Here is a 24,819-nt window from a genome sequence, read left to right on the forward strand (position 1 = left end):
TTACATGAGTTACATTAGCAATTAACTAATGTATTTCTAAAATGAGTAGGGCTCCATGTGTGATGCTCACCTGTACTAAAGGACTTGACATTTAAGATAGTGATGGAAAACCAATCATGAATCTAGGTTATGCTTTGCAGTGAGAAAGCATCTACAGGTGAGGGCTCAAAGTTAGGAGTAACACACACCTCATTTTGGAATCCAAAACTATTTTTAAATGTAAAAATGATAATGCATTGATTATTACAACAGTGAAAAATTACCTTCTCTTCCATGCTTAATTAGAAATATCTTACAGACTAAACTTGCTAGGCCTTATGTGCAACTGGAGGGCATTTTGTTTCAGATGTTTTGTGCCAACTTTATAAATGTCTGGGAACGGTCTAGGCATCACCTGGGAGAACCCTACTGATATTGGGGGAAAATCAGAAAGCCAAAGAAGAAAAATGACACAGACTGCATATCTGCCACTCATCATAATGGCATGAATGACTTCTGTCTCTGACAGAAGAGGAAATTTAAGTCTGGGAATGGGGGGGGTCACAATGGGGAAGATGTACAGAACCTCTGGTATGAGAGGTTATAGAGAATCCTTGAAATAGCAGGGGAAGGGAGTGCAGCACACAGACTGCTTGTGAGGGAGAAAGGAGAGATGGGAGGGAACCCTAATATGTCTAACAAATACATCCTAAAGAGATGACTAAGTATACAAATCTCCCACCATAGAATTTCTACCATCAAGAGACTGCATCCCTTCCAGGCCTGTAGAAAGAGGCCCGTTAGGGATGTTGTTAAAAGGTGATTAAGTAAATCTGTGAGAGCAGCAATCACATTCCTGGCAGGGAAGGAAGTATTTAAAGGCTTGTTTACAAATGATTCTCAGGTCTGATCTACCCCTGAAAATTAAATAGACTGATTCCTGTCATTAAATGTGTGAGCAGCATTGTTACAGTGACCCTAGTCCCCACACTCTGACCCCAGCTATTGTCTCTCAGGGCAGTGGATGACCTACACTGACATGAGAATCTTCCCAACAGTGTGGCTAGTATGTATAATGAAATGCAGGTTGAACCTCTCTCATCCAGCAACATCTGTAATCCAGCATGATTTTAGTTAGCCAACAAGCACTTATGGGTATGGCCAAGTTTTCTGCACTCCCATAAAGCTTAAGGGCACCAGTCCTGGCTCTGTGTTCTGTACTGTTGTTTAGCTGTAATTTACCCCAAACATCTTCTAAGGACCCAGTAAGTGGTGGAAGCGTTGGTAATACTGCTAGACAATACCGTCCTCCCATACTCCAGCAAATTTGTCCAGCATTGGTCAGGTCCTGAGGGTGCTGGATTAGAGAGGTTTAACTGGTACTATAGTGGTAGAGCTGTGCTGTTTGTAGCATTAAATGTAGACAAGCCCTCAGGAACATTAATCAAAAAAACTAAAAGTGTGGTATTCTGAATGAGACGTTCCACTCCATTTAATGCAGTTTAGTCCACTTTTCAGTCAAACCTCGTAGCACGGCTTCCTCTCTGTTACTTGTAATTTGAATTCATTTTCTTAAGTTTCCCTGTATATACAATACTGACCATCACATCTCTTGTCCTTGTGGATTTACACAAAAAAAAAAAACCCCAACTCCTTTACTGTTTTAACTTTAATTCATGTTTTGTTTTGTTTTTCCCAACTGCTGTCAAGTTTTTCTGCACCAGGATGTAAAGTGAAGGTAAAGCAAGTGTTGAGTACTGGTGCCACCTTATGGCTAAAGGCTGTACTCCCAACTACCCTGCTGTTGAACATGTTAAAGAAAGACCTGGTGTCTTACATGCTACAGTTTTCTTTTGGTATAGAGCTCTCACAGAAGCTGCATTATTTACGTGTGCTAGCTTCTATGTCATATCTTATGCCTTAGTGGCACATTCCATACAGAGAGTGATCTACCCAGGATAAAACCTATAGAGAGCTTCACTTATTCTGTGGGTGCACAGAATGCTTTAAGTAATGAATACCAATTTCAATCCTTAAAATGCTACTGGGGAAATCCAAGAACTGCATAGAAACCACTACCTTAATTCTATAGCCATAACCCCGCTCCTTTTAGGTTGTCACCATCTTATTTATTATGTGAGGAGTGAGATATGTTTTGTCTTTTATGACCTATGCTGAATACAGGGTGAGGAAGCCCCTTAATATAATACTGATTTATTTATGGGAGACAATATCTAGAAATGAGGGAGAGGTAACTCATCCAGTCTAGTATGCAACCACCAACCTCACTGACCCTATTAAAGGTTCTGTGGAAGTACCTGAATAGGATTTCTGATCTGGAGTTACAGTAGCACACAGAAAAGAGTAGTCTAAGGAACGTACAGTTATGTTCCATTTTTCTTCACATTGCTATAGCCGATCAAGTAAGATGCTAAGGAACAAAAGTGCATGAGACTGGACTAGATGACCATGTGAAGTCCTTTCCAGTCCTTTGATTCTATAAGAATTACTCATGTATTCAGAACAGACAATTCAGCAGTGCAAATTAATGCTTTTCCATTTATTTACTACTATATATATGCAACCTCAACCTGCCTCCAGAACGGAATTCAAAGGGGTACAAAAACATTGTGCAGCTACAGCTTTTTCATCATGAGCTTACAAATACCTTATTTTTAGCACGTTTCCTTTGCCACTTTGGAGGTTAACAAACAAAAAAAATCCAGCTCTGCATATACTCCCAACTCACTGCTGCTCTCTCCTCCTCATGTTACTGATACATAACAATGGCTTCCCCATGTATGACTTGCCAAAGAACCTCAATCATGCAGTACAACAGTGAAGGGGTTAACTATAAATTCTGAACTATAAAACCTTTACATTTTAAAAATAACAAACAGTAAGAGAAGACTTGCATTCCTGACACTTCAAGTGACCCTCCTCTCATTGCCAAAAAGTAGAATGGCACCTTTCTTAAACAGGGAACAGGTGCTAGGTTCAATAACATTCTATTCTAACAGTTACATATTCTTAGAAATGAAGAGGTCAAGTGACACTTTCTTGAAAGTCTCTGCATTTTTATGGTCCTCGTCTAAGTTCTCAAAGTGTACAGTACAACTTACAGTACTCCAGTGATGGTGATCTCTGCAGGAGGTTGTAGTCTTCGTTTTCAGCGCTAATCTGTAAGTTCCAGATCAAATTTGGGGTACAGCTCCTTTGTAGTGACCCCTCTAATTGTGGCTAGAAAGGAATCGATACCAGTTACAGACAGAGAAGCAGATTAGTTAACAAGAGTTCTGGCCAGCTGCATGTTTTCAATGACTGAGATTAGTCAGTAGAAAAGACCTGACTCCCTCCAATTCTTGTCGTCTGACCTAGAGCTTTCCCTTAGCTAAGGGTTAATTCCAAAAGTTCCCAATGCATTCCTAACTCCTTGATTTTTCCCAAGTCTTGTGCAGTGCAGAATACATAAGTCCCAGGGCAATCTAGCAATTATGGAAGGATCATCTTTGATAATCTACAGAAAAACACTAACAATTCCACATCCTGCTCAGAGCCTCAGGACAAGACTTACTGACCCTCTGTGGTTCTACCATTCTGTTGGGAAAACCCCTGTGGGCTTGAAATGTATCTGTGCTTGAATATGAGGTTTTAATGAGAAACACCCTAAAACTGAAGGACTGTTAAGATAAGCCTTAGGACCTTAGCTTTCCCTCTTCTATAATGAAACACATGAAAACATTTACTGAGAAAAGCTGCATGTTAGTCCTGCCCTTCTTACCCAGCTTGCCCAGCAGCATCTGTCCAGTATCTTTGATATCATTGTACTCATGGAGCAGAGAGATGTGTTTCTCCAATTCCTCCAGGCTGTAACCTCTGTAACAGCAAATCAGAAAGGTCACAATAACACAGAAGTTCTGCTGATTTGCCACATTTGTTTAGTAGAGACAAGATACTTGTGAGGGACACCAGAACCTGCCAAAACCACGCAACGTGCCTTGCTGCCTGCTGGACTCTGAAGGCAAGAGCCAAGTCTTTAAAAGCTATTGGTAGGAAAAATTAATGGGGCAGTATGTTCTCCATTCTGAAGGCTGTCCCATATCAAGACCCTCCCCAAAACAAAATAAATCTACAGGTAATTTTCAGTCATGGGCATAAACAATCTCGTGGCAAATATGAAGAATAGGTCTGATCAGTTGGCCAAGGGAAGAGTTAAGAAATTAGGCTGCTTATCCAAGACGGCAGAAAATAGCCAAACACTGAACCAACTTCATTGTTCCTTTTACCTGTACCTGCCTAATCTTTCCTTTGCACTATGTGTTTTCTGTAGAAGGTAGCACTCAGGTTTCACAGTTTATAACCCACAAAAGGTACAATTTCCAATAGGCAAACTGCAGCCCACCCATCCTCAAGAAAATTCCACCAGTGCTGCATCCTAAGGAGTCATGCCATGGGCCTCAATTTCTTTTAGCTGGTATCCTTCTTTCCTTGGTGTTTTACAGATTACTTGCCCACCAGAGAAACAGCAGTTTCTGAAATGCCCTATAATTCAAATAATGCTGAAATTAACACTATTCCTAGCTAAACAGATTTTTGTCATAGCACAATATCAGAAGCACCACAACCAAGTAGTGGCAATTTCTAAATCTGATACTTGGACTTGTTTTGTTTAAAAAAAAACCCAAACAAACCTCATGCAGAATATAAAGCTATCCAACAACATACTCAGCCAACAACTGTGCAATTTCCTGATCCAGAGCAAGTTCCTTCTGTTTCAGTTCTTCAACTTCATGCTGTAAGGCTTCTTTATTGACTCCATCTGAGTGACAAGACCTTGGAGACTGGATCTATAGAGAAAAGAGTGCGTTTAACATTTCACTAACTCAGCACTGTGTGAGATGCCACTGTCCCCGAGGGAACTGATCAGAAGAGAGAAAATATTTGTTAGTTTATTGCTGAAATATATTTGAAAAGAGAAAATAGTTTTCTCCCTTGTGTTTTCACTGTGAGGGCCAAACTAATCACACTACTTAGTTAGTGCCATCTAGTTTGTGGGTTTTTTGAACTAGGACGTGTATCTTAACTGTAAACCTTTCAAAAATAAACTCCCAGGAAGCCAGTATCCAACCCCAGAAGTGTATGTATATTTGGTAGCTCCCACTGGGTATAGAATCATAGAAGAGTAGGACTGGAAGGGACCTCGAGAGGCCATCGAGTCCAGCTCCCTACCCTCATGGCAGGACCAAGCACTTTCTAGACCATCCCTGAAAGCCATCTATCTAACCTCTTCTTAAATATCTCCAGTGATGGAGATTCGACCACCTCCCTTGGCAATTCGTTCCAGTGTTTGATCACCCTGACAGTTAGGAACTTTTTCCTAATGTCCAACCTGAACCTCCCCTGCTGCAATTTCAGTCCATTGCCTCTTGTTCTATCCTCAGAGGCAAGGAAGAACAAGTTCCCTCCCTCTGCCTTATGACACCCTTTTAAATACCTGAAAACTGCTATCATGTCTCCCCTCAATCTTCTCTTTTTCAAACTAAACAAGCCCAATTCTTTCAGCCTTTCTTCACAGGTCATGTTCTCTAGACCTTTGATCATTCTCGTTGCTCTCCTCTGGACCCTCTCCAATTTCTCCACATCCTTCCTGAACTGCGGTGCCCAGAACTGGACACAATACTCCAGCTGAGGCCTAACCAGCGCAGAGCAGAGCGGGAGAATGACTTCTCGTGTCTTGTTCACAACACACCTGTTAATGCATCCTAGAATCATGTTTGCCTTTTTCGCAACAGCATCACACTGTTGACTCATATTTAGCTTGTGGTCCACTATAACCCCTAGATCCCTTTCTGCTGTACTCATTCCTAGGCAGTCCTTTCCCATTCTGTATGTGTGACACTGATTGGTCCTTCCTAAGTGGAGCACTTTGCATTTGTCCTTATTAAACTTCATCCTGTTTACCTCAGCCCATTTCTCCAGTTTATCCAGATCCTTTTGAATTATGACCCTATCCTCCAAAGAAGTTGCAACCCCTCCCAGGTTGGTATCATCTGCGAACTTAATAAGTGTACTTTCTATGTCAATATCTAAATCGTTAATGAAGATATTGAACAGAACCGGTCCTAAAACAGACCCCTGCGGAACCCCACTAGTTATACTTTTCCAGCAGGATTGAAAACCATTAATAACTACTCTCTGGGTACAGTTATCCAGCCAGTTGTTCACCCACCTTATAGTAGCCCCATCTAAGTTGTATTTGCATAGTTTATTGATAAGTATATTATGTGAGACAGTGTCAAATGCTTTACTGAAGTCTAGGTATACCACATCCACCGCTTCTCCCTTATCCACAAGACTCGTTATTCCATCAAAGAAAGTTATTAGATTGGTTTGACATGATCTGTTTTTAACAAAACCATGCTGGCTGTTCCCTAGCATCTTACCACCTTCCAAATGCTTGCAGATGATTTCTTTAATTACCTGCTCCATTATCTTTCCTGGGACAGAAGTTAAGCTCACTGGCCTGTAGTTTCCCAGGTTATTCTTGTTCCCCTTTTTATGAATGGGTACTATAATTTGCCCTCTTCCAGTCTTCTGGAATCTCTCCCGTCTCCCACGATTTACCAAAAATGATTGCTAAAGGCTCAGATACCTCTTCTATCAGCTCCTTGAGGATTCTAGGATGCATTTCATCAGGCCCTGGTGATTTGCAGACATCTAATTTTTCTAAGTAAATTTTAATTTGTTCTCTTCTTCTTTCAACTTCTAAGCCTACCCCTTTTTCACTAGCATTCTCTATGTCAGGCATTCCTTCAGATTTCTCAGTGAAGACCGAAACAAAGAAATCATTGAACATCTCTGCCATTTCCAAATTCCCTGTTACTGTTCCTCCCTCCTCACTGACCAACGGCCCTACCCTCTCCTTAGTCTTCCTCTTGTTACCAATGTATTTGTAAAAAGCCTTCTTGTTTCCCTTTATACTTGTAGCTAGTTTGAGCTCATTTTGTGCCTTAGCCTTTCTAATCTTGCTCCTGCACGCTCGTGTTGTTTGCCTATATTCATCCTTTGTAATTTGTCCTAGTTTCCATTTCTTATATGATTCCTTTTTTATTTTGAGATCATGCAAGATCTCCTGGTTAAGCCAAGGCAGTCTTTTGCCATGTTTTCTATCTTTCCTACGCAGCGGGATAGCTTGCTTTTGGGCCCTTAATAATGTCCCTTTGAAAAACTGCCAACTCTCCTCAGCTGTTTTTCCCCTCAGTTTAGCTTCCCATGGGACCTCACCTACCAGCTGTCTGAGTTTACCAAAATCTGCCTTCCTGAAATCCATTATCTCTATTGTACTGTCTTCCCTTCTACCCTTCCTTAGAATTGTGAACTCTATGATTTCATGATCACTTTCACCCAAGCATCCTTCCACTTTCAAATTCTCAATAATTTCCTCCCTATTTGTTAAAATTAAATCTAGAACAGCTTCCCCTCTGGTAGCTTTTTCAAACTTTTGGAATAAAAAGTTGTCTGCAATGCAATCCAAGAATTTATTGGACAGTCTGTCCCCTGCTGTATTAGTTTCCCAGCATACATCTGGATAGTTGAAGTCCCCCATCACCACCAAATTCTGGGCCCTGGATGATTTTGTGAGTAGTTTGGAATATTGTTTGAATGATAGATGAACCCTGTCAGAGCACTAATGTAAACAGCAATATTTGTCCCCAGGAAAATACCTATTGCTGAACCACCACAAATATTAGGACCAACCACTGTTTCACCCAATACGAGAAATGATTAAATAGGCTGTGAAGACTAAGCTATACTTTTCACTTGAAGTCATGTCTTCAGGACACATGCAAACCCACTTGCCCTGGGATCCACCCCCAGACATCCTAGCATGAAATGTGATACTGCAGTGCCAGAGTGAACTCGGCTACATTGGCACAGGTCAGGTGCAGCTCTGCAGTGTGGTTACTTGTAGATGCTCCTGGTAAGCATAGATTCGCACGCACAGGAACTTGGATAGGGGTCTGCTCTACAGTAGTGGTTCTCAATCGTTCTAGACCACTGTACCCCTTTTAGGAGCAGATTATCTTGCACACCCCCAATTTTCACCTCATTTAAAATTACTTGTATTCTGATTTTGTAAGCAAATGTGTCAACATTCTATCAGTGAAAAATTGCTTACCTTCTCATTTTATCTGTATGAATTTTTAGTTTGCACTGACTTCACTAGTGCTGTTCACATAGCCTGTTGTAAAATGGCAAATACCAAGATGATAGGCTATTCCCCCTAGGAAGACCTCTCTGCACCTCCAGGGGTACACATACCCTTCACTGAGAACCAGTGGGTCTACAGCAGATATACCCTTACAAATAATAGTTGGTATGGATCCTGCTCTGCTGCTACCTTAGCAGTACCTGTTCTCTGAATATACATCTTTGGTACTGACAGCTGAGTATGACAGAGTGACATACTAAATTCGTACGGCAGCAGCCCACAATACCCACTTGCTGCAGTCCAGGGTAGCACAGAGTCTGGAAATAAAACCATTATTTTTCCAAGGAAGGAGGAGAGATGTACAGAAATACTCACTGGAGATTTGAAACGTGCATTGCAGTTTCTCAGGATTCCAGTAGGTGTCCTGGAATTTAAAAAAAAAAAAATGACCCTTTTAAAAGGCATGAGCATAGGCTGACAGACTAAGGCAGCCCTATCCTGCATGCACTGTTCAGTGGGAAAGAGGAGTGGCAATCCCAGTATACCCACAGCAGAGTAGCAGTGAAAATCCAACATTTCTGATGATGTATCCAATATCTCTGATTATGTAAGATGTGATGTGCTCTGCGCTTGGTGATTAGGGGCATCCCATCCTCATTAAGAGGCTACTGGACAGGTTTAGGGAAGTCAGTCCCAAAAAATCCCTCAGGCAGAGTAACAAACCTCTCTCAGTCCCTGATGGTTTGGGAAAAGGTAAGTCCCTTCACTCTGTAGGTGGTGAGAGCACCTTCAGCGGCTGCAAGAATAAAGTCGCATCTCTATAAATGACTCCATTTGAGATAGTCAAGAGGGAAGACACAGTCTCGGAGCAGAAAGGAATAATCTCATGCCTCGGGAAGAGGCCCCTAAGAGTTAAGAAGGGGGCACACATCTCTTGAACACAGGCCTAGGGAGTTATATTGAACTTGCTCCTACCTCCTCAGGAACGGCCTCGGTGATGGACCATTCCTCCCATGCAACCCTGGGCTCTGCTCCAACTCCCTGCAAAGCCGGGGTCCCTTCTCGTGAGTATCCAGCGTTGCCTGAGGGCCAGCGTATCTGCAATCAACACAGGCCTCATTACCACCTTGCATGCTAGGAATTGTAGTATCAATGTTCGGACTTTCCTTCCTTCCAACACTGCATAGTGGGATTTGTAGTCTCTGACGACTTTGTAAGGGTTTTGCCTGAGATCCGTAGTCTACAACGGTTTAAACACTGCATTGCATTCTGGGACTTGTAGTTTCTGAACGTAGTTTCCTTACTCTGTGTTGGAAAACTGGCTATCGGAATAGTTTCTTCCATTATTTGTGTACATTTTGTCACTGCACTAGTACTTCATTTATTCTTTTTAATCTTTGATTAATCTATTTGCTTGTTAAAAAGTTGTTAGAGCTGAAGATGTGGACTAGTTGGGAACGTGTGTTCTAGTCTCGGCTCTGCCACTAACTTGCTGTATGACCTTGGACAATTCAGTTTCCCTGACTGAGCCTTAGTTTCTCAGACCTAACTATTAACAACAACTTGAGTAGAACTTGTGTTTAGTGCCACGCAAGATAAAAAAATAAAAGCTAAGGTTTCAACTGTACAAGCTACAACAACAATCTGCTACAGCACTCAAAATCCTCCCTGCCGCTAGTAGAAATCACTTTTGAAATCTACGCATAAGGAAGAATATAATCAGGGTTATGTTGGGGGGGGACTTCTTTTTGTGTTGATAGTGTAGGCATAGGCATGAATGTTGACAATAGAGAATCACAAGGGAGTAGTACAACAGCCTGTTTATTCAGCATTTTTCACAACACTTGAAGCTTTTGTCTCAAACTTTTATCCTTACTCTTTGGATCTTTGAATACTTGATATTACTACTACTAATACATAATACTAATGTAGCATTCAGCACCATGAGAAAAATGCTTTATAAATAAACTAATCAGTCTTCACAACTCACAAAGCAAAACAGGATAAATGGAGGCCAATGCACAATTTGCCAGGTATCTCAACTAATTTTGGGGGAAATAATCTAGAAATCCTGGTGTGCTGTCATTCCTATTTTATGATTAATTTTTTCAATGCTTAGAAAACCTTCTCAATGTCTTAGTTCTTAGCTCTTAAAATGACTCATTAGAAATAAATTTTCTTAACAATATATTCCTACATGATGACTTTTCCAGGATATCAGAGTACTTTACAAAGAATTTATGTATGAACTACACACCCTGAACATTTTACCCACCATTGAAATGCAGCCATTTATGAAGTAAATACAACAGCTGTTTAATAGCAAGTAACAACATGCCCCCACAATTAGGAATATAGAAAATATATATTTTTCATTTAAAACAGCAAGGTGGAGTTTGGGTGGGGCAGAATATACTCATAATTATCAAAATAAATATAATGTGGTTTTGACACCTGTGAGAACACCCCAACTCTTATAAAAAGTGCCATAGGAGTTCTATGGTTCACAAGTAACCAGAACCTTGATTTTACATTTAAACCAAAAGACACTCTCTTTAAGCACAACATCTCTTAACAGTCTTGTTGGGGGGAAATGTCTCAATACTAGCTCAGAGGGAAAATAATGCCATCTTTACCACTTCCTATACACACACCATGCCTGACCTGGTTCAGTACAGACTTAGAAGAAAAGACCACATCTGGAAACGCTACCAGCACCAGTTCTTAGACCCCCTGAGTATTCCTTTGAAATCTCCTATCCAAGCACAGTCCTAGATGGACATTCCTCTCAACATCCTAACTGTGAAAATGTGAGATAAACATTCAAATAACATGACATCAAAAAGAGCCGATTTGCAGAGCTCTATGTATCTTCTCTGTTGGGAAAGTATGCATGCAAGGTAGAATGAGATTTTCGTCTTTCTCTCCCCCATCTGAACAGATCCATTGAGTATAGGTGGTATCGTTGTTATCCCAACTCAGCAATAAGCAAATACTGGAGCCAGTACCCTAAACTAAGTAGACCAGTGGTCTAAACCCGTGTGTAAAATGTGGCCATAGATATCTTCCCTTAAAGAAAATGAGCCAAACTGGGAAGGTGCACGAATTTTAATCGCATATTGAGGTCCAGAAAAAAGCAACACCCTTCATGTTCCATGAATCCCAGAGGTAGAGCAGTGGTACACACTGTACAGTATTAAAACCTAGACAGATGTGATACGACTGGATAAACATGAGTGTACCAGAATATAGTGATGGGAAGATATTTGCATCCTGGGGATCTGACTGGTGCTGAACAAGAGAATTTGCTGGACCACGTCAATATTGTCTAGCACATTACCAACACTTCTACTACTTACCGGGTTCTTAGAAAACATTTAGGGATAAATTACAAGTAAATAACAGCACAGAACATTGATAAGCAGGACTGGGGGCTATAAACAAACTTTATGGGACCATGGGAAACTTGGCCCCAGCCATGATAAGTGGTCATCCAGATAACTGAAATCATGCTGGTTTATGGATATTGCTGGACAAGCGTTTTCCAGATTAGAGAGGTTCAGCCTGTAGTAGTCTCTGCTCATAGTGGCATTAACACAATACTGACACACTGTAGGTGGCTCTGTTGAATGCAAATCCAAGCTACACAGTGGCACAATAACCTGTACCCCTTTGGGAATGCATTTATGTGGGAAATTAAACGTGTACCAGGCTTTCTAGAGAAATTGCTGGTAACCACAGAAAATTCCTCTAGCATAAACCAGGTCCTGGAGAGAAAACTAAAATGAAACCTTGGGGGCTTACCTATAATAGCATGGGATGCTCAGCCACGTTTCTAATCAAACACTCAAGGAAAGAGTGGGTGATCCAAATATGGAGAGCAGTCTGCACCTGGAAGAGATAATACATCATAATCATTTTGCCAGTTTGTAATCCCAGCAAGCTGCTTAGCAGCCATTAGAGAAACAAGAGACCATAATAGCAAAGTGTAGGAGAAACCCTACCCTTCAACCCACGCAGGCCCCAAAGCTACGGTCACATGCGCATTTCAGGATCCATGCAGGCACGGGCAAATATGGAGGGGACATTAGAGGGCCAATGCGGGGTCCACCGCTGTAGTGGTGTCAGGCATGTGGGGGGAGCACTGGAGCAGAGGGATGGAGCAATGCTGGAAGGTCAGTGAGGGGACAGTGGTGGGGCAGGAGCCTGTATGAAGGGCCCGGGTGCTAGCGCACACTGGGGGGTGAAGGGATGCTGTCAGCACTGGAGGGGTGGTGGGCAGGTGCTGAGGGGGATGCTGAAGCAGCGGGAGTGGGACCGTCCAGAAGGAAGTTTTGGTGGGGAGGTCAGATGGGGCAGGGCAGCTCCTGACTGGAAGGCCGAGGCGGCCGCGCGCCTCCCCTCTCCACAGCACTCGGCGGTTGGAGCGCGCCCACACTATTGGGGCACGCGCAGCAGGGCGCAATCAGCCTCTCTCCGCCCCGCGGGGGGCCGGGTGGGCGGAGTCTCCCTGGCTCTCCCCAGCGCTGCCGGGCTGACGTGGCCCGGGCCCGGCTCGGACATGGCGGACGGCAGCAGGCAGATCAAACTGGCTGCAGCCAAGAAGAAGGTAACAATGGTGGGGAGACGGGCCGGGGCCTTTCCTCAGCCCGCAGCTGAGCGGGGAGGGCGGCTCAGACCCTTCTCCCGCAGGCCTGTGGGGGAGGCCAGGTCTCTCCCGCACAGCTCCATGGGAGGAGGCGGTGGCGGCCCAGCTTCCCACTCCCCAGGCAGCCTGGAGCTGCAGTCGGGGGGGCGGTCGGAAGGGACAGTAGGCCCCAGCCCCCGACGGGGTCCTCCTTGGCTGCCCTCGCCGGTTTCATAGGGAGCGGAAGGCCCCGGAGACTCTCCGGAGGAGGAGACCGCCCCCCTTTAGCTTTGTCAGGGAGGCTGCGTTCTCCTCCCTGCCCTATAGCGACCGCTCGGGCCTGCCCCCCAGCCCCGCTCTGCCCTGTGCTGGGGGAGCCAGAGCGAACCCGCAGCCCGTCCTGCGGCCAGGCAGAGTCCCCGCAGCAGCCTTTGGAGTTTCCTGGTGGTCACGGGTCTGTTGTGGTGGGCGGGCCAGGCTAACGTGCCTGTTGCAGTTTGCTTTGTGTGATGCTGTGAGAGGGGTAGGATCTTGTGTGATGGTGGCCATGAGGATCATTCGCCCACACCCTCCATTCGCAGCGTGTCCGGGGCCATGGAGAGGTGACGCCTCCGGAAGGTTCAGTGCTTGCTGTAGGTAGTTTGGGGCCCTCCTGTTTAAGGGCCTCTTTGGGTGGGCGTAACGTTTCAGAGGTGTTTGTCTAACCGTAGTGACACCTTGACTGTAAATCTTGTAGGGTGGATCTGGTTTTAAAGTATATGTTCAGGAACCCTGACAAAAGAGGGCTTGTTAATATACAGTAAGGCCCACGTTTACTGTTGGTTTGCTTGCTTTTATTGATGCAATAATTACAAATACAACTTACCATTGGTCTGTCACAGTGAGATACATCTCTGTGTTGAAGTCAGACAGATGGAAGACTGTCCTGGGACAACTCTGCCTTCCATTTTGAAATATGTCTTGTCCATTATGTCTTATAATGTGAATAATGCCCTCTCCATAACGGAAACAAAATGGTGCTATCTCCAAACATATGTATCTAGTGTGGCCAGAGTGAAGAGGGATATTTTGTCTGAAGACCATTTTATAAAAACAGATTATAGGTGCTTGTTGTGAATAGTGGTAGTCTACATAATGCTGTTTTGGTTATCATTGTTCTCCATGGCTGGGAACAATTCTTCAGTAAGGACAAATGCAGAGTATTTTAGTTAGGAAGGACCAATCAGTTGCACATGTACAGAATGGGAAATGACTTTTTAGGAAGGAGTACTGCAGAAAGGAATCAAGGGGTTATAGTGGACCACAAGCTAAATATGAGTCAACAAGTATAATGCTGTTGCAAAAAAAAAAAAAGTGGGGGGCAAACATCATTCTCGGATGCATTAATAGGAATGTTACAAGCTCTGCTCTGTGTTGATTAGGCCTCAACTGGAGTATTGTGCTCAGTTCTAGACATCACATTTCACAAAAGATGGGTCCAGAGAAGGTTCAGAGAAGAGCAACATAAATGATTAAAGGTCTAGAAAACATGACCTATGATGGAAGTTTGAAAGGACTGGGTTTGTTCAATTTGGAAAAAAGATGACTGAGAAGGGGACAAGGTAACAGCTTTCAAGTACCTAGAAGGTTGTTAGAAGGAGGGAGAAAAAATATTCTCCTTAACTCCTGATGATATGACAAAAAGCAATGGGCTAAAATTGTAGCAGGGAGATTTATGCTGGACGTTTAGGAAAAACTTCCTGTCATGGTGGTTAATGCTGGAATAAATTGCCTAGGGAATTTGTGGAATCTCCATCATTGGAGACTTTTAAGATCAGGTTAGACAAACACCTGTCAGAGACAGTCTAGGTGGTGCTCGGTTTTGCCATGAGTGCAGGGGATTGGATTTGATCACTTCTTGAGGTTCCTTCCAGTTGTATTCTGTGATTCCTCAGGCAGGATTTATTTAGTCTCAATTTCAGACAAAAGTCTTCACAGTTATGTACTGTTCTCTTGTTCTTTTGATGTATCAGATATAGGTTCCATTTATATAGTGTTTTCAGTCACATAGGTCAGCAGTGCTTAAGCATGGTTGACATTCACTTGTGGTGATATGGCTTTTAACAACAAATGGTAACCTGTAAATGAGATGTCAAAGATCTTATGTTAAAGATGGATTTTGTAGGTAGTGACCAATGCTAAAATATGATCTTTTAAAATCAGATTAATAATTGTCTTTGTAAGCCCTTTGTCAAAAGGGTTGTGGATACAATATCATTGATAATTTTGTTTATCCTCCTGTTCAGTACAGGATTATTCTTTTCAATAATTAGTCAAGCAAGTTATCTCTGAGGCCATCATTTTCCTTAGGAGCCTGTTCCACAGTCTATTAGATCTCACTATTAGGATTCCCTTTCCCCATTCCAATGTTCAGATGAAATGATCCCTTTCTTAATTTCATCTGGTAACTGGAGCCATGCAAATACATGGATATCTGTGGGTACCCACATATGTGGATGCGGATCTCTGTGACTCATTTTTATGGACTGCTCAGGCCTCTCCCCTTTACCATTGGTCACAACCCTAATATCTCTGTAAATTATTCATCTTCCTTGTTCAGCGCCATCAGGAATCTGTAGATGGCTATTACATTCTCTCCAAGACCTTTAGTTGTGTAGGAAAGCTGTGTTTACTCATATCTTTTAGCCTTTCATCATGAATCTGTGCTTCTAGTCCTCTGATCGCTTTGCACTTCTCTGAAATCGCTGATATACCTAGTTTCTTTTGTATGAACATCTGCTTTGCCTTTTATCCTGTGGCCCCGTGTTTTGACATCATTGACATTGAAGTTTTAATAAATTAGGACTTCAGACTTTTCATCTTTTCTCTCAGCTGAAGGAATATCAGCAGAAGAATAGCCCTGGAGCAACAGCAGCAGCCAAGAAGAAACGAAAAAGTAAAGATGGAAGTAGACCTGAGACTCCAACAAATGATGACAGAAAGTCTCCAGAGAACGTGAGTAGCTTGTTCTTTCCTTTCTGCAGTTTGATTGCCTCTTTTCTGTCTAGTTCTCCCAACTAGTTTGTTTCTGCAGCTGATGGAGAATTTTGACAGTCTAGTATGTGGAAGAGAGGGTACATTTCATGTACTGCTTGGCAGTGTTTAGAACAAAAAGTAACTAAAATTACCTAATGTTGCATGATCAGTTAATATTGCCTAGCAAGATGTGGCTGTATGAGGTTATGCTGGAAATAGGCAGTGTTGATGTTTTGACTCTTCTTTTGGTAAAGAGATAGCCTAAGGAATTTTCATTAACTACAACAACCCTTTGATGAGGATTTTCACTCTGTCCTTTTCTGAGCCATTTCTCTTTCCCCTTTTCTTTCACCTTCTTTAGATTCAGAACATTCTGAAGGTGCTGGTGTCAGACCTTAACCGATCCAATGGGGTAGCCATACCCTCATTGGACAAGAGGAAGGTGAGGCAGTGTTCAGAATCCATCTGATTAGCTTGCTGTCCATACTGCATGCTTCAGAGTCTATTTAAACTGGCTTTGATTTCTGGATGGAACCTCATTCAGACATACTTGTCGTCAGTTGCTCAAGTTTTGTTGCTGTTGTCATTAACATTGAGTTATATTTAATGTGCTTTTTTGTTCTTATTTTTGTTTCCCTTGGATTTGTGTCATATTTAAAATATGAAGTGAGATGTGCTAAGGACTTTCTCTTATGATAAGACTGTGAGATCAGCTGCTTTCGGATTATCTCAGGAATCTTGGGTGAGGTAGTATGTGATAAACTGGCTGGGGAGACACCTCATTGATCCTTTTCCTACTGAGTGTGTTTCCAGGGAGAGAGAGAATAGGGGTATAAACTCATTGTTCAAACAAGAACACAAGATGGCATTGTTAGTTTATTAGCCCATAATTTTCTTGTTTGCATGTATTGTTTTATTTATAAGTACCACATCTCTAAATGACATGTTCTTACTTATCTTTAATAAACCAGTTGTCCTGAGTAAGCTCTGTAGTTATTCCAGCCAACCCATTTTGTGACAGTTGATGAAACTAGCACATGTGATGCAGTCTGGCAAGTAATGTGGCTTTAAATATATCTAGACAAGGAAGTCAGACATACTTTATATCAAGTAGCTACATGCTGTAGCACAGAAGTACTCAATAGGTGGACTGGAAGCCACCAGATACTTTAAAACAGTCCGCACAATCTTTTTTATTTGCTTATATCATTATTTTTGTGGTGTGAAAAATGTTTCTCTGGAGTCTGGACCTCGACTATTCCTTGGCAAAAAACGATTGTCTGCCCTCTGCTAAAGCATCTTAGAATTTTTCTGTCTGTTTCTGAGAATGAAATGACAAGGAAAATTTCAACAAGCAATAAGAGACAAGTGCACAAGAACAAATATGTCTTTTATTTTCACTGTACTTTATTATCAAAATTCAATTTAAAGTTGTGATAAAACTTAACATAAAACATCACATGCCTTTTAACTTTATGCCATTGTGTCTCTAAAGGGCTCCACCTTAACTTTTCAGTTCAGTTTCTCACCAGATTATTCAATATAATTAGGGCCCTACCAAATTCATGGCCATGAAAAACATGTCATGTGCTCTAAAATCTGATCTCCCTGCATGAATTCTGGTCTTTTTTGTGCTTTTACCCTGTACTGAGGTAATCAAGTATAGTCAAGGTTCAGGGTCCAGAGACCATAAATTAAATAAAGTAAAGTAAATAAAAAAAAAAAATCAGGATCAGTTCAAAAGCATTGGGCAGTTGGGATTTGGCCCCCTAGTCTGTCTGTCTGACTACCCCTGCCCTATACAGAATTCATAGGAGAAAGCAGCATTTTTCAAGTTGGGTGTCCTGACCTAGAAGGGTGTTGTGGGGGTGGCAGCATTAAAAAGTTATTTTAGGGAGTTTGTGGAATTGCTGTCATTCTGCACTGCCTTCAGAGTGCGAAGTGGAGAGCAGCAGCTGTTAGCCAGGCAACCACTTCTGAAGCCAGCACCTCATCAACAACAGCACAGAAGTAAAGGTGGCAGTACCATGCCATTCTTCCTTCTGTGCTGCTACTGGCAACATCTGTCCAGCCCTGAAGGCAGTGCCATTGCCAGCAGCAATGTAGAAGTAATGGTAGCAGTACCATGACCTCCCCCACCAATAACCTTATGGCCCTCCCATCGGTCTTTTTATGAGTCAGGACCCCTACAATTATAACACCTTGAAATTTCAGATTTAATGGCTGAAATTAAGTAATTTATGATTTTTAAAATCACCTGCCCATGAAATTGACTAAACTGGACCATGAGTCTGGTAGGGCTCTAATTATGATACTTGCATCCTTTTTTTCCAGCTATAGAAGTAGCTATATTAATAACCCAGGGACTTAAATTGGCCTCTATGCAATGAAACCTACAAGATGAGATAGATTAAATAAGACTTTTCACTAGTCTGTGTGCATGATGATGAAGCAACTGACCCCAAAGACATGCAATGCCTTTAGAAAGTTTTTGCACCTGTGTTGTATGTATGTGTATGAGAGAGTGCAAGAATGACACAAAATCATGTGTTCTCTCCTCATTGGATGTGCCATGATAGCATCAGATCGTCCACACTATGTTAGGAGATTTCTTTTGTATGCAATCTATTTTCCATGTACTAAATATGAATATAATGTAAATTAAGGTTAACAGGTGACCTATCAGAGAAAGCAACTAGTTGTCTGTTACATTGATGGGTTTTAGTGTTCAGATGAAGGCCAGACCTATGCTTGGTTGCTGTAAAGGCAGAGAAGTGACCCCTTCATTTTTCTTGATGTCTTGAGTGTTCTTCTTATATTCTTTTCCGTGGACAGAGATGTTTTGATTTACATAGTGATTTAGATTTTCATCTGTGAGCTGTGGATTGTTATGCCCAGGGTCTTCAAGAGCAACTTGAAAATTAGCCTTTAATGGTAGCTTCTAATGAAAGAGAGAATTTCTGTGTCCAGTTGTCTTGCTGACAGAACTCCTAAGTTGGGCAAATGCTGCTGTGAGTACTCACTTGATGCTAATAGGCAGAAAACATGAATGCTGACAGCTGAGCTAGCGCTGTCATTGGTGTCTTAACACAGCAAGGCAAATCCCTCCTGCTGTACCCACTGCAGCTTTCTGGTTGTATGGAAGGGAGAGATGCTGGCAAAATAGGAACACTTGAGGGGAAAAAAAAAACCAAATGAATCCTAGTATATTATTATGAGGCTGGGTGGAGTTATAGCTTTTTATTTTGAGTTAATAGAATGTCACAACAGTGGATTTTTTAATGAGTATTTTAGTATTTCTAACATGCCCCTCAGATTAGCTCTTTGTGCTGCTTTCTTCTCAAAGCTCTTTTTCTGAGAATTAATTTTTGTCACTATTACTGTTACTTTATATTATCACATCTTTGAGCATGGTGCAATAGATATGTAAAGGTCCTATCTACCCCGAAAAGCTAACAAATAAAATTCAAATTCAAATACTGCATTGGGATGGAGGGGGGATTCCTTCTATTCACTTCACAATCTGTGTTGGTGATTTTCCTGAACCAGTATCAGGGTGAAGTAATTTGAGTTTGGAAACACTGGGAAGGTGGAAGGATACAGTAAGTGGTGTTAGAAATATTAAGTATGTTGAAGTTTGACAGCATGAATCAGTCCTAAAAAAAACTTTAGAATTTGTATTGGATTCTCACAACCATCTAGCTCAGTGATATTGTTAGTTTCATTAAGTCTGTGTCCTATATCTCGATATTTGTAATAATTTGGGAGACATACTGATAAAGGAAACAGGAGGCACCTCTAAGCTGTCATGAAGAGGGAAGAGAGGAGAGAAATGTTTGATTTTTCTCTCCAAGTAGCCAAGGAGGAGGTGTATGGAAAAAGAGAAGAGACTATAAAATGGAGTTTCAGAGAGTTGCAGAACGCTTGTGGTGGTTTCTAGACATCGCACTATATTTGTTTTGTAGCCTCAGTTTGATATAGTAATGACAAAAAATGCAACAGCGTGTCAGGATGTTGCTCTTGGACTTTGTGGCTCTCCAGGGCTATTTATTCTACAGGGTTGAAAATAAGTATCTGACGAATTCTCAGGCTGCTGTGTGATTTGATAAGGGTAGATGGTGTTAGATTATGTCCCTCCCATAAATGCCAAATTTATTTCTTAAAGAGATACAAAGATACACTTCTTGACCTTCCCACTTAAGGGAAACTCAGCTCTAACATATGAAGGTGTCATGCCTCTATATTCCAACAGGAGATGGATTTGCTCACACGAGAGCTGACTTAGGTCTTTGATTCATAAGGCCCTCTACTTTAGGCGTGGTCTGTACTTAAAATTTAGATTGACTGAGCAAAAATTGTCACTTCTCAGAGATGGCATGAAGCTGACCTAAGCCCTGGTGTAGAAAACACTGAGTTGATGGATGCATTCTTCCATCAGCCTAGCTACCATCTCTTGAGTGGGTGGATTTACCATTGCAATGAAAAAAAAAACCCTTCTGTTACTGTAATAAGTGTTTACAGTGCAGTGTTAGGCAGCATAGCTGCAGTTGTCACTGTAGCCTTCTTGAAGTGTAGCCATACCCTTAGACTTGATGTCAAGCTCTTTGGTTTATGGCATTCCACAAATTTCAGGAAGGAGTATGGTGAATCAGGAGCAGCACTTGAGTCAAACTAATCCAGTTCTAGAGTGGCCACTAACTCATTCTGTTCCATCTCCATTTCTACTCTTCGACACGTTCTCTCCACAGATGTGGTGCTTTGCAAAGCAGAGACAACAAAGCTGACATTGCCCTGGTTCAATCTACTGTAGTCCCTTGCGACAAACCTAGCAGCGATGACATTTCCACATACATCTTTCCAGTCTGGCAAAATTACTGCCCTTCATTAAAGAAGTGAGCTGGATTGCCAGATATTAATTCTGGATAAAGCCCCTCAAAACTGGAGACTGGTACAGTAGGCAACACTGTTCATTATTCAGTGAAGAAGAACAGTCTGTTGGATTGACCTGATTTGCTCTGGGGAGAATGCCCTTTTTTGTCAATGCACTGTGGTCAACTATGGACATGTGTTCACTTGGTGTGTTTTGTGCATGGAGATCGCTGGGAGTTATATTCACGTGTTTATCTGCATCCCTTCCTCCCACATGTAGGCTGTAATTCTTGTACTGTATTTTGTGACAGGCATACTTTGACACTGATGTTGCTGCTCATAATGCTGAACAGCTTGCTGCTGATGTCCCTGTGTTATCTAACACCAACAGTCTGCCTAGCTGTGGCTCTGTCATGCCTGGTCCTGGTAACATGCCACTGCCACAGGTTTGTGAGCATTTGCATCTTGAATACCACCAGTCTGCTAATGTTGCCCTTCTTATGCTACGCTGTAATATGTCACTACTACAGGTTTTCTAAACAAGTGTAAAATTCTCTCCTCTTCACTGAGTCTTGGTCGAGCTGTGAGCAAAATGAGTTTCACACCATGTAAAGAGCTTTAGCATGGCCTACCCATCCAGCCTGTCTTGCTCATTTCCCTTCCTATCCCCCAAGTGGCATCCTAAGGAAAAAAGGGTCTCCTTCAACTGGAATAACCTTCCTGTCTTTACAAAATGTTGAAAAATTGAAACTTTCCAACCAGGCAAATTGTTTATTATATTGAAGAACTGTTCACGTCTTTGACTGACCTACTCTAATGTTCATCTGGAAAATACTACATAAGTCCTTTCAACTTGTGACATGAGGAATCTCAAAATTATTAGAAATTATCCACAATCGAGGCTGACTTGAGTTGTGCTTTCAGTGTTAAGTTTGACTGTGGTAATGACAAATGCTGTGTAATGCAGTCCTGGGATGTGTTTAAGAGTGCCTTAGTTGGGGTTATGTGTCTCTTCCTTTGATTTAGTCATGTGTTTCTTATGTTTTGCCCCACAGATACAAGATGTTGATGAGCCTAAAAATGCCTTGGATGAAAATAGGTGTGTCTTTGTTTAATAAAAAGTGCCTGTAATAGGTTCTTAAAGGGGCCAGTGAGTTGACATTGCTTGTAGAAATTATAGTGCATGCTGTCCAGGCCAGGGCAGTTCCAGAAATAGATCTCCCCTAAAAGAAGGCATTGTTTGTCTCTATTCTCAGATCCCTCTCATCAACAGAGAGTCTCCGCCAGCTATCCGAGCAGCTCAATGGCTTAGTCTCTCAGGTGCCTTTTTATTCTAGTTATCCTGTTAACTTTTTTAAAACTCAAAGCTCAGGGTGATGTGGAAGAAGTTAAGTAGCCAGGCTGGTAATGTTCTCTTTAATCCCAGAGTTGTTTGCAGACATCCCACTAAACAATAAGACAGTTGAACACTAAAAAGCAGAAACCATTGTTTTAAGAATGTGTAACTCGGCCAGTGGGAGGAAAACAAGAGTAGGATGCACTTTCAATTCAGCAGCAAATCTGGGGTACGTGGTCTGTATATTTCACCTAACACCATTTCTGCACATGCTGTGGGCAGAGGTCAACATATTTAACATAACTTTAACCAAACAAGTATGTGTGGTCATATCGCATTCCTACTGTTGTATAGCGCCTTGATAAACTGCAACTGAAAGGCACAATATTTATATTGTGCTGTTGGGGGTATATTTGTTTATATACTTTATATTGCGCTTGTGCCCTTGAGAGAGAAGATTCAATTACTCTTTGTTTTTCTTGTAGTCCACATCTTATGTGAATGGAGAAAGTGCTGCCTCTTCCATAAACATGAAGGAGATGGAGGTAAAAAGTCAGTCTCTGATCTTATCATTCACTTGGATAATATCACTGCTGATCACCCAATGGAACCATCAGTGATTGTTATATTGAATCAGCTAATTAAAGATAGTGTGGTTTATAACCCTGACAGCCAAACTATACCCAACATTTGGAGCCAGACATCTGGCAGTTCCACCCTTTGATGGTGGAGCTATTAAGCATTTGTTCTGAATGCAGCCACTATTCCCAGTTAGTGTCTTTAAATGGGAGTGAGGCCTTTAGAGGAATGTATAGAACATATTGCCATACTTGTTAAAAGTGAAGTATATTTGGGGGACTTATACTAGATCAAAACTGTGATATTAATTTATTTTCTGTACTTTGTCTCCCTTTTTCCCCTTCTCCTCTGCCCTCTCCTTCTCCTTCTGTCTGCATGCGCCCATCAGACACGTTACCAGGAGCTGGCAGTAGCCCTAGATTCCAGCAATCTAACTAACAAACAGCTCAGTACAAAGCTAGAGGAATTGGTAAGAAACAATCCAACCAACTAGTTTGACATTGTCCTTACTACTCCTCCATGGTTTCTGGATGTCTATGAGATTATGTATCAGAGGGGTAGCCGTGTTAGTCTGGATCTGTAGCAGCAACGAAGGGTCCTGTGGCACCTTATAGACTAACAGAAAAGTTTAGAGCATGAGCTTTCGTGAGTTAACTCACTTCTTCAGATGCTCTGAAGTTAACTCACTTTTAACTCACGAAAGCTCATGCTCTAAACTTTTCTGTTAGTCTATAAGGTGCCACAGGACCCTTCGTTGCTGCTATGAGATTATGGATTCTTTTACAGTGCCATAAGGGAAGCTGTTCCCACAGCATTATATGGAGAACAAAGTAGACTTTATGGAAACACCCATTCAGAGGATTAAAAAGTCAAAAGATGTCTCCTGAATTTACTGGCTTGTTTAAGGCATATGAAATATAGTCATGGGATTTTACAAAACTGTACTTTGCCCTGGATGATTAGCATTGTGATAAAGCAACTAATACTGGGCCTGATCTGCATCCAGTTAATTCAGTGAGAGCAGGAGCAGGCCCAGTGATAGCAACATTAAAATCTGTTTTTTTCTAGTGGAACTTACTGTTCCAGCTTTGTCTACAGAGTGGTAGTAATGGGGTCAGGAGTGAGCACAGGAATTGATGTCTGATCATCTTCTCTGCATCTGTGGCACTATGAATGAATCACTTTGTCCTGTAGTCTGCATGGATGGTGCTGCTGCATTTTAGCCTGTTGCTTTAACACAGCAAGCAACACAACTGCAAAGGATTGGCTTCAGTCTGAAAGGAGTCTTGCTTGGTTTGAAATGCCTCCCCGCCCCAGCACCCCCACCTCCTGTGTTTCATTTCCCCCACTTTCCTTTCTGCAGTTCAGGATGCTCCCTAACACATCCCATTGCCCCTTTTGTTTTGCTGCATTGTTTTCTCCTTGTATCCATTTTTTTTCTCTTGTATTATGGAGGCTGAGTGGCAGTGGCACCTGATGTCAGAGTGGCCCACCAGTGAGTCTCCCTACTTCCACACAAGCATAGGAAGCGGTCTCTTGCTTAGAATTACACAAGGCCTATCCTGCATTCCTGGATTTGCACTGCACTGATTCTGTTGGGATCAAAGCCTCCAGTATATTGTCCTTCTACACAATCATCCTCCTAAAACGCATAATGAGCAGGATTACATGCACGGCCTAGGCAAAGCTGGTGTCAGTAACTCCTGTGGAGAAGAGAGTTCCTGTTTGCTATTGATAGCAAGCAACACTTCCCAACATATCACAGTTTTATGGGTGGCCTATGGCTGCTAGTATAGTGTGGTACAGAATCTCTGCTCACTTTCTCTGTCCTATGCCCATACATTCAAAACCTAGTACTGTTTTTCTCCTTAAACCTCCAACTACCTTTCCAGAGAAACGAGAACAGGTTGGGACATTATTGTGTATATGCTGGCTCTTTCTCCACGTTTTGTTCTTAGTTCTCTCATCCAAGCCACATGGATAGGGGACCCCTGTGCACTAGCAGAGCTACATGGGCTTAAATGAGGGACTGCAACACATGGTAGAAAAGTCTCTCTTTATGCAGGCTCGGGGTTTTAACTTATTGTGAGTGTAGTGTCTAAAGACACGTCTGAGGGAAGGGAGGAGAGAATGTGGTTCCTTTTATAGGATTCTGATGTATCGTTAATGTTATACCGTATAAAGTACTACAAAGATAAACAC

At 42.0% G+C, this 24,819-nt stretch overlaps 3 protein-coding genes across 7 annotated transcripts in view; 1 reads left to right on the forward strand and 2 right to left on the reverse strand.

Moving 5' to 3' along the window:
* Positions 1 to 2,524: 2,524 nt before the first annotated feature.
* SWI5 (SWI5 homologous recombination repair protein) lies at positions 2,525 to 9,374 on the reverse strand. Its single transcript, XM_075015886.1, has 5 exons — positions 9,167 to 9,374; positions 8,567 to 8,615; positions 4,705 to 4,826; positions 3,761 to 3,855; positions 2,525 to 3,219 (listed from the first exon to the last, which is right to left on the reverse strand). Exons 1-5 carry the CDS (start codon positions 9,322 to 9,324, stop codon positions 3,155 to 3,157), a joined length of 489 nt encoding a protein of 162 aa, XP_074871987.1. The 5' UTR covers positions 9,325 to 9,374; the 3' UTR covers positions 2,525 to 3,154.
* Positions 9,168 to 24,819, reverse strand: part of DNM1 (dynamin 1) — a 147,571-nt gene continuing 131,919 nt past the window's right edge. Inside the window, exons 20-21 of the mRNA XM_075015879.1 lie at positions 11,996 to 12,082; positions 9,168 to 9,289 (exon numbers count right to left, since the gene is read on the reverse strand). Coding sequence (XP_074871980.1) covers positions 12,031 to 12,082 — 52 coding nt within the window. The 3' untranslated portion in view covers positions 9,168 to 9,289; positions 11,996 to 12,030. The remainder of the gene's footprint in view (positions 9,290 to 11,995; positions 12,083 to 24,819) is intronic.
* The window catches only part of GOLGA2 (golgin A2), a 28,477-nt gene continuing 15,857 nt past the window's right edge, over positions 12,200 to 24,819 (forward strand). The window contains exons 1-8 of one of the 5 annotated variants that reach the window (XM_075015870.1): positions 12,200 to 12,800; positions 15,690 to 15,812; positions 16,195 to 16,275; positions 21,014 to 21,148; positions 21,758 to 21,801; positions 21,959 to 22,022; positions 22,524 to 22,583; positions 23,006 to 23,086. In XM_075015870.1, the coding sequence (XP_074871971.1) occupies positions 12,402 to 12,800; positions 15,690 to 15,812; positions 16,195 to 16,275; positions 21,014 to 21,148; positions 21,758 to 21,801; positions 21,959 to 22,022; positions 22,524 to 22,583; positions 23,006 to 23,086 (987 nt within the window). In that variant the 5' untranslated portion in view covers positions 12,200 to 12,401. The remainder of the gene's footprint in view (positions 12,801 to 15,689; positions 15,813 to 16,194; positions 16,276 to 21,013; positions 21,149 to 21,757; positions 21,802 to 21,958; positions 22,023 to 22,523; positions 22,584 to 23,005; positions 23,087 to 24,819) is intronic. The other 4 variants (XM_075015872.1, XM_075015873.1, XM_075015871.1 and 1 more) reach the window with 4 other exon arrangements.

The sequence above is a fragment of the Carettochelys insculpta genome, chromosome 21 (genome assembly GCF_033958435.1).
Source record: "Carettochelys insculpta isolate YL-2023 chromosome 21, ASM3395843v1, whole genome shotgun sequence".
Lineage (NCBI taxonomy): Eukaryota > Metazoa > Chordata > Testudines > Carettochelyidae > Carettochelys > Carettochelys insculpta.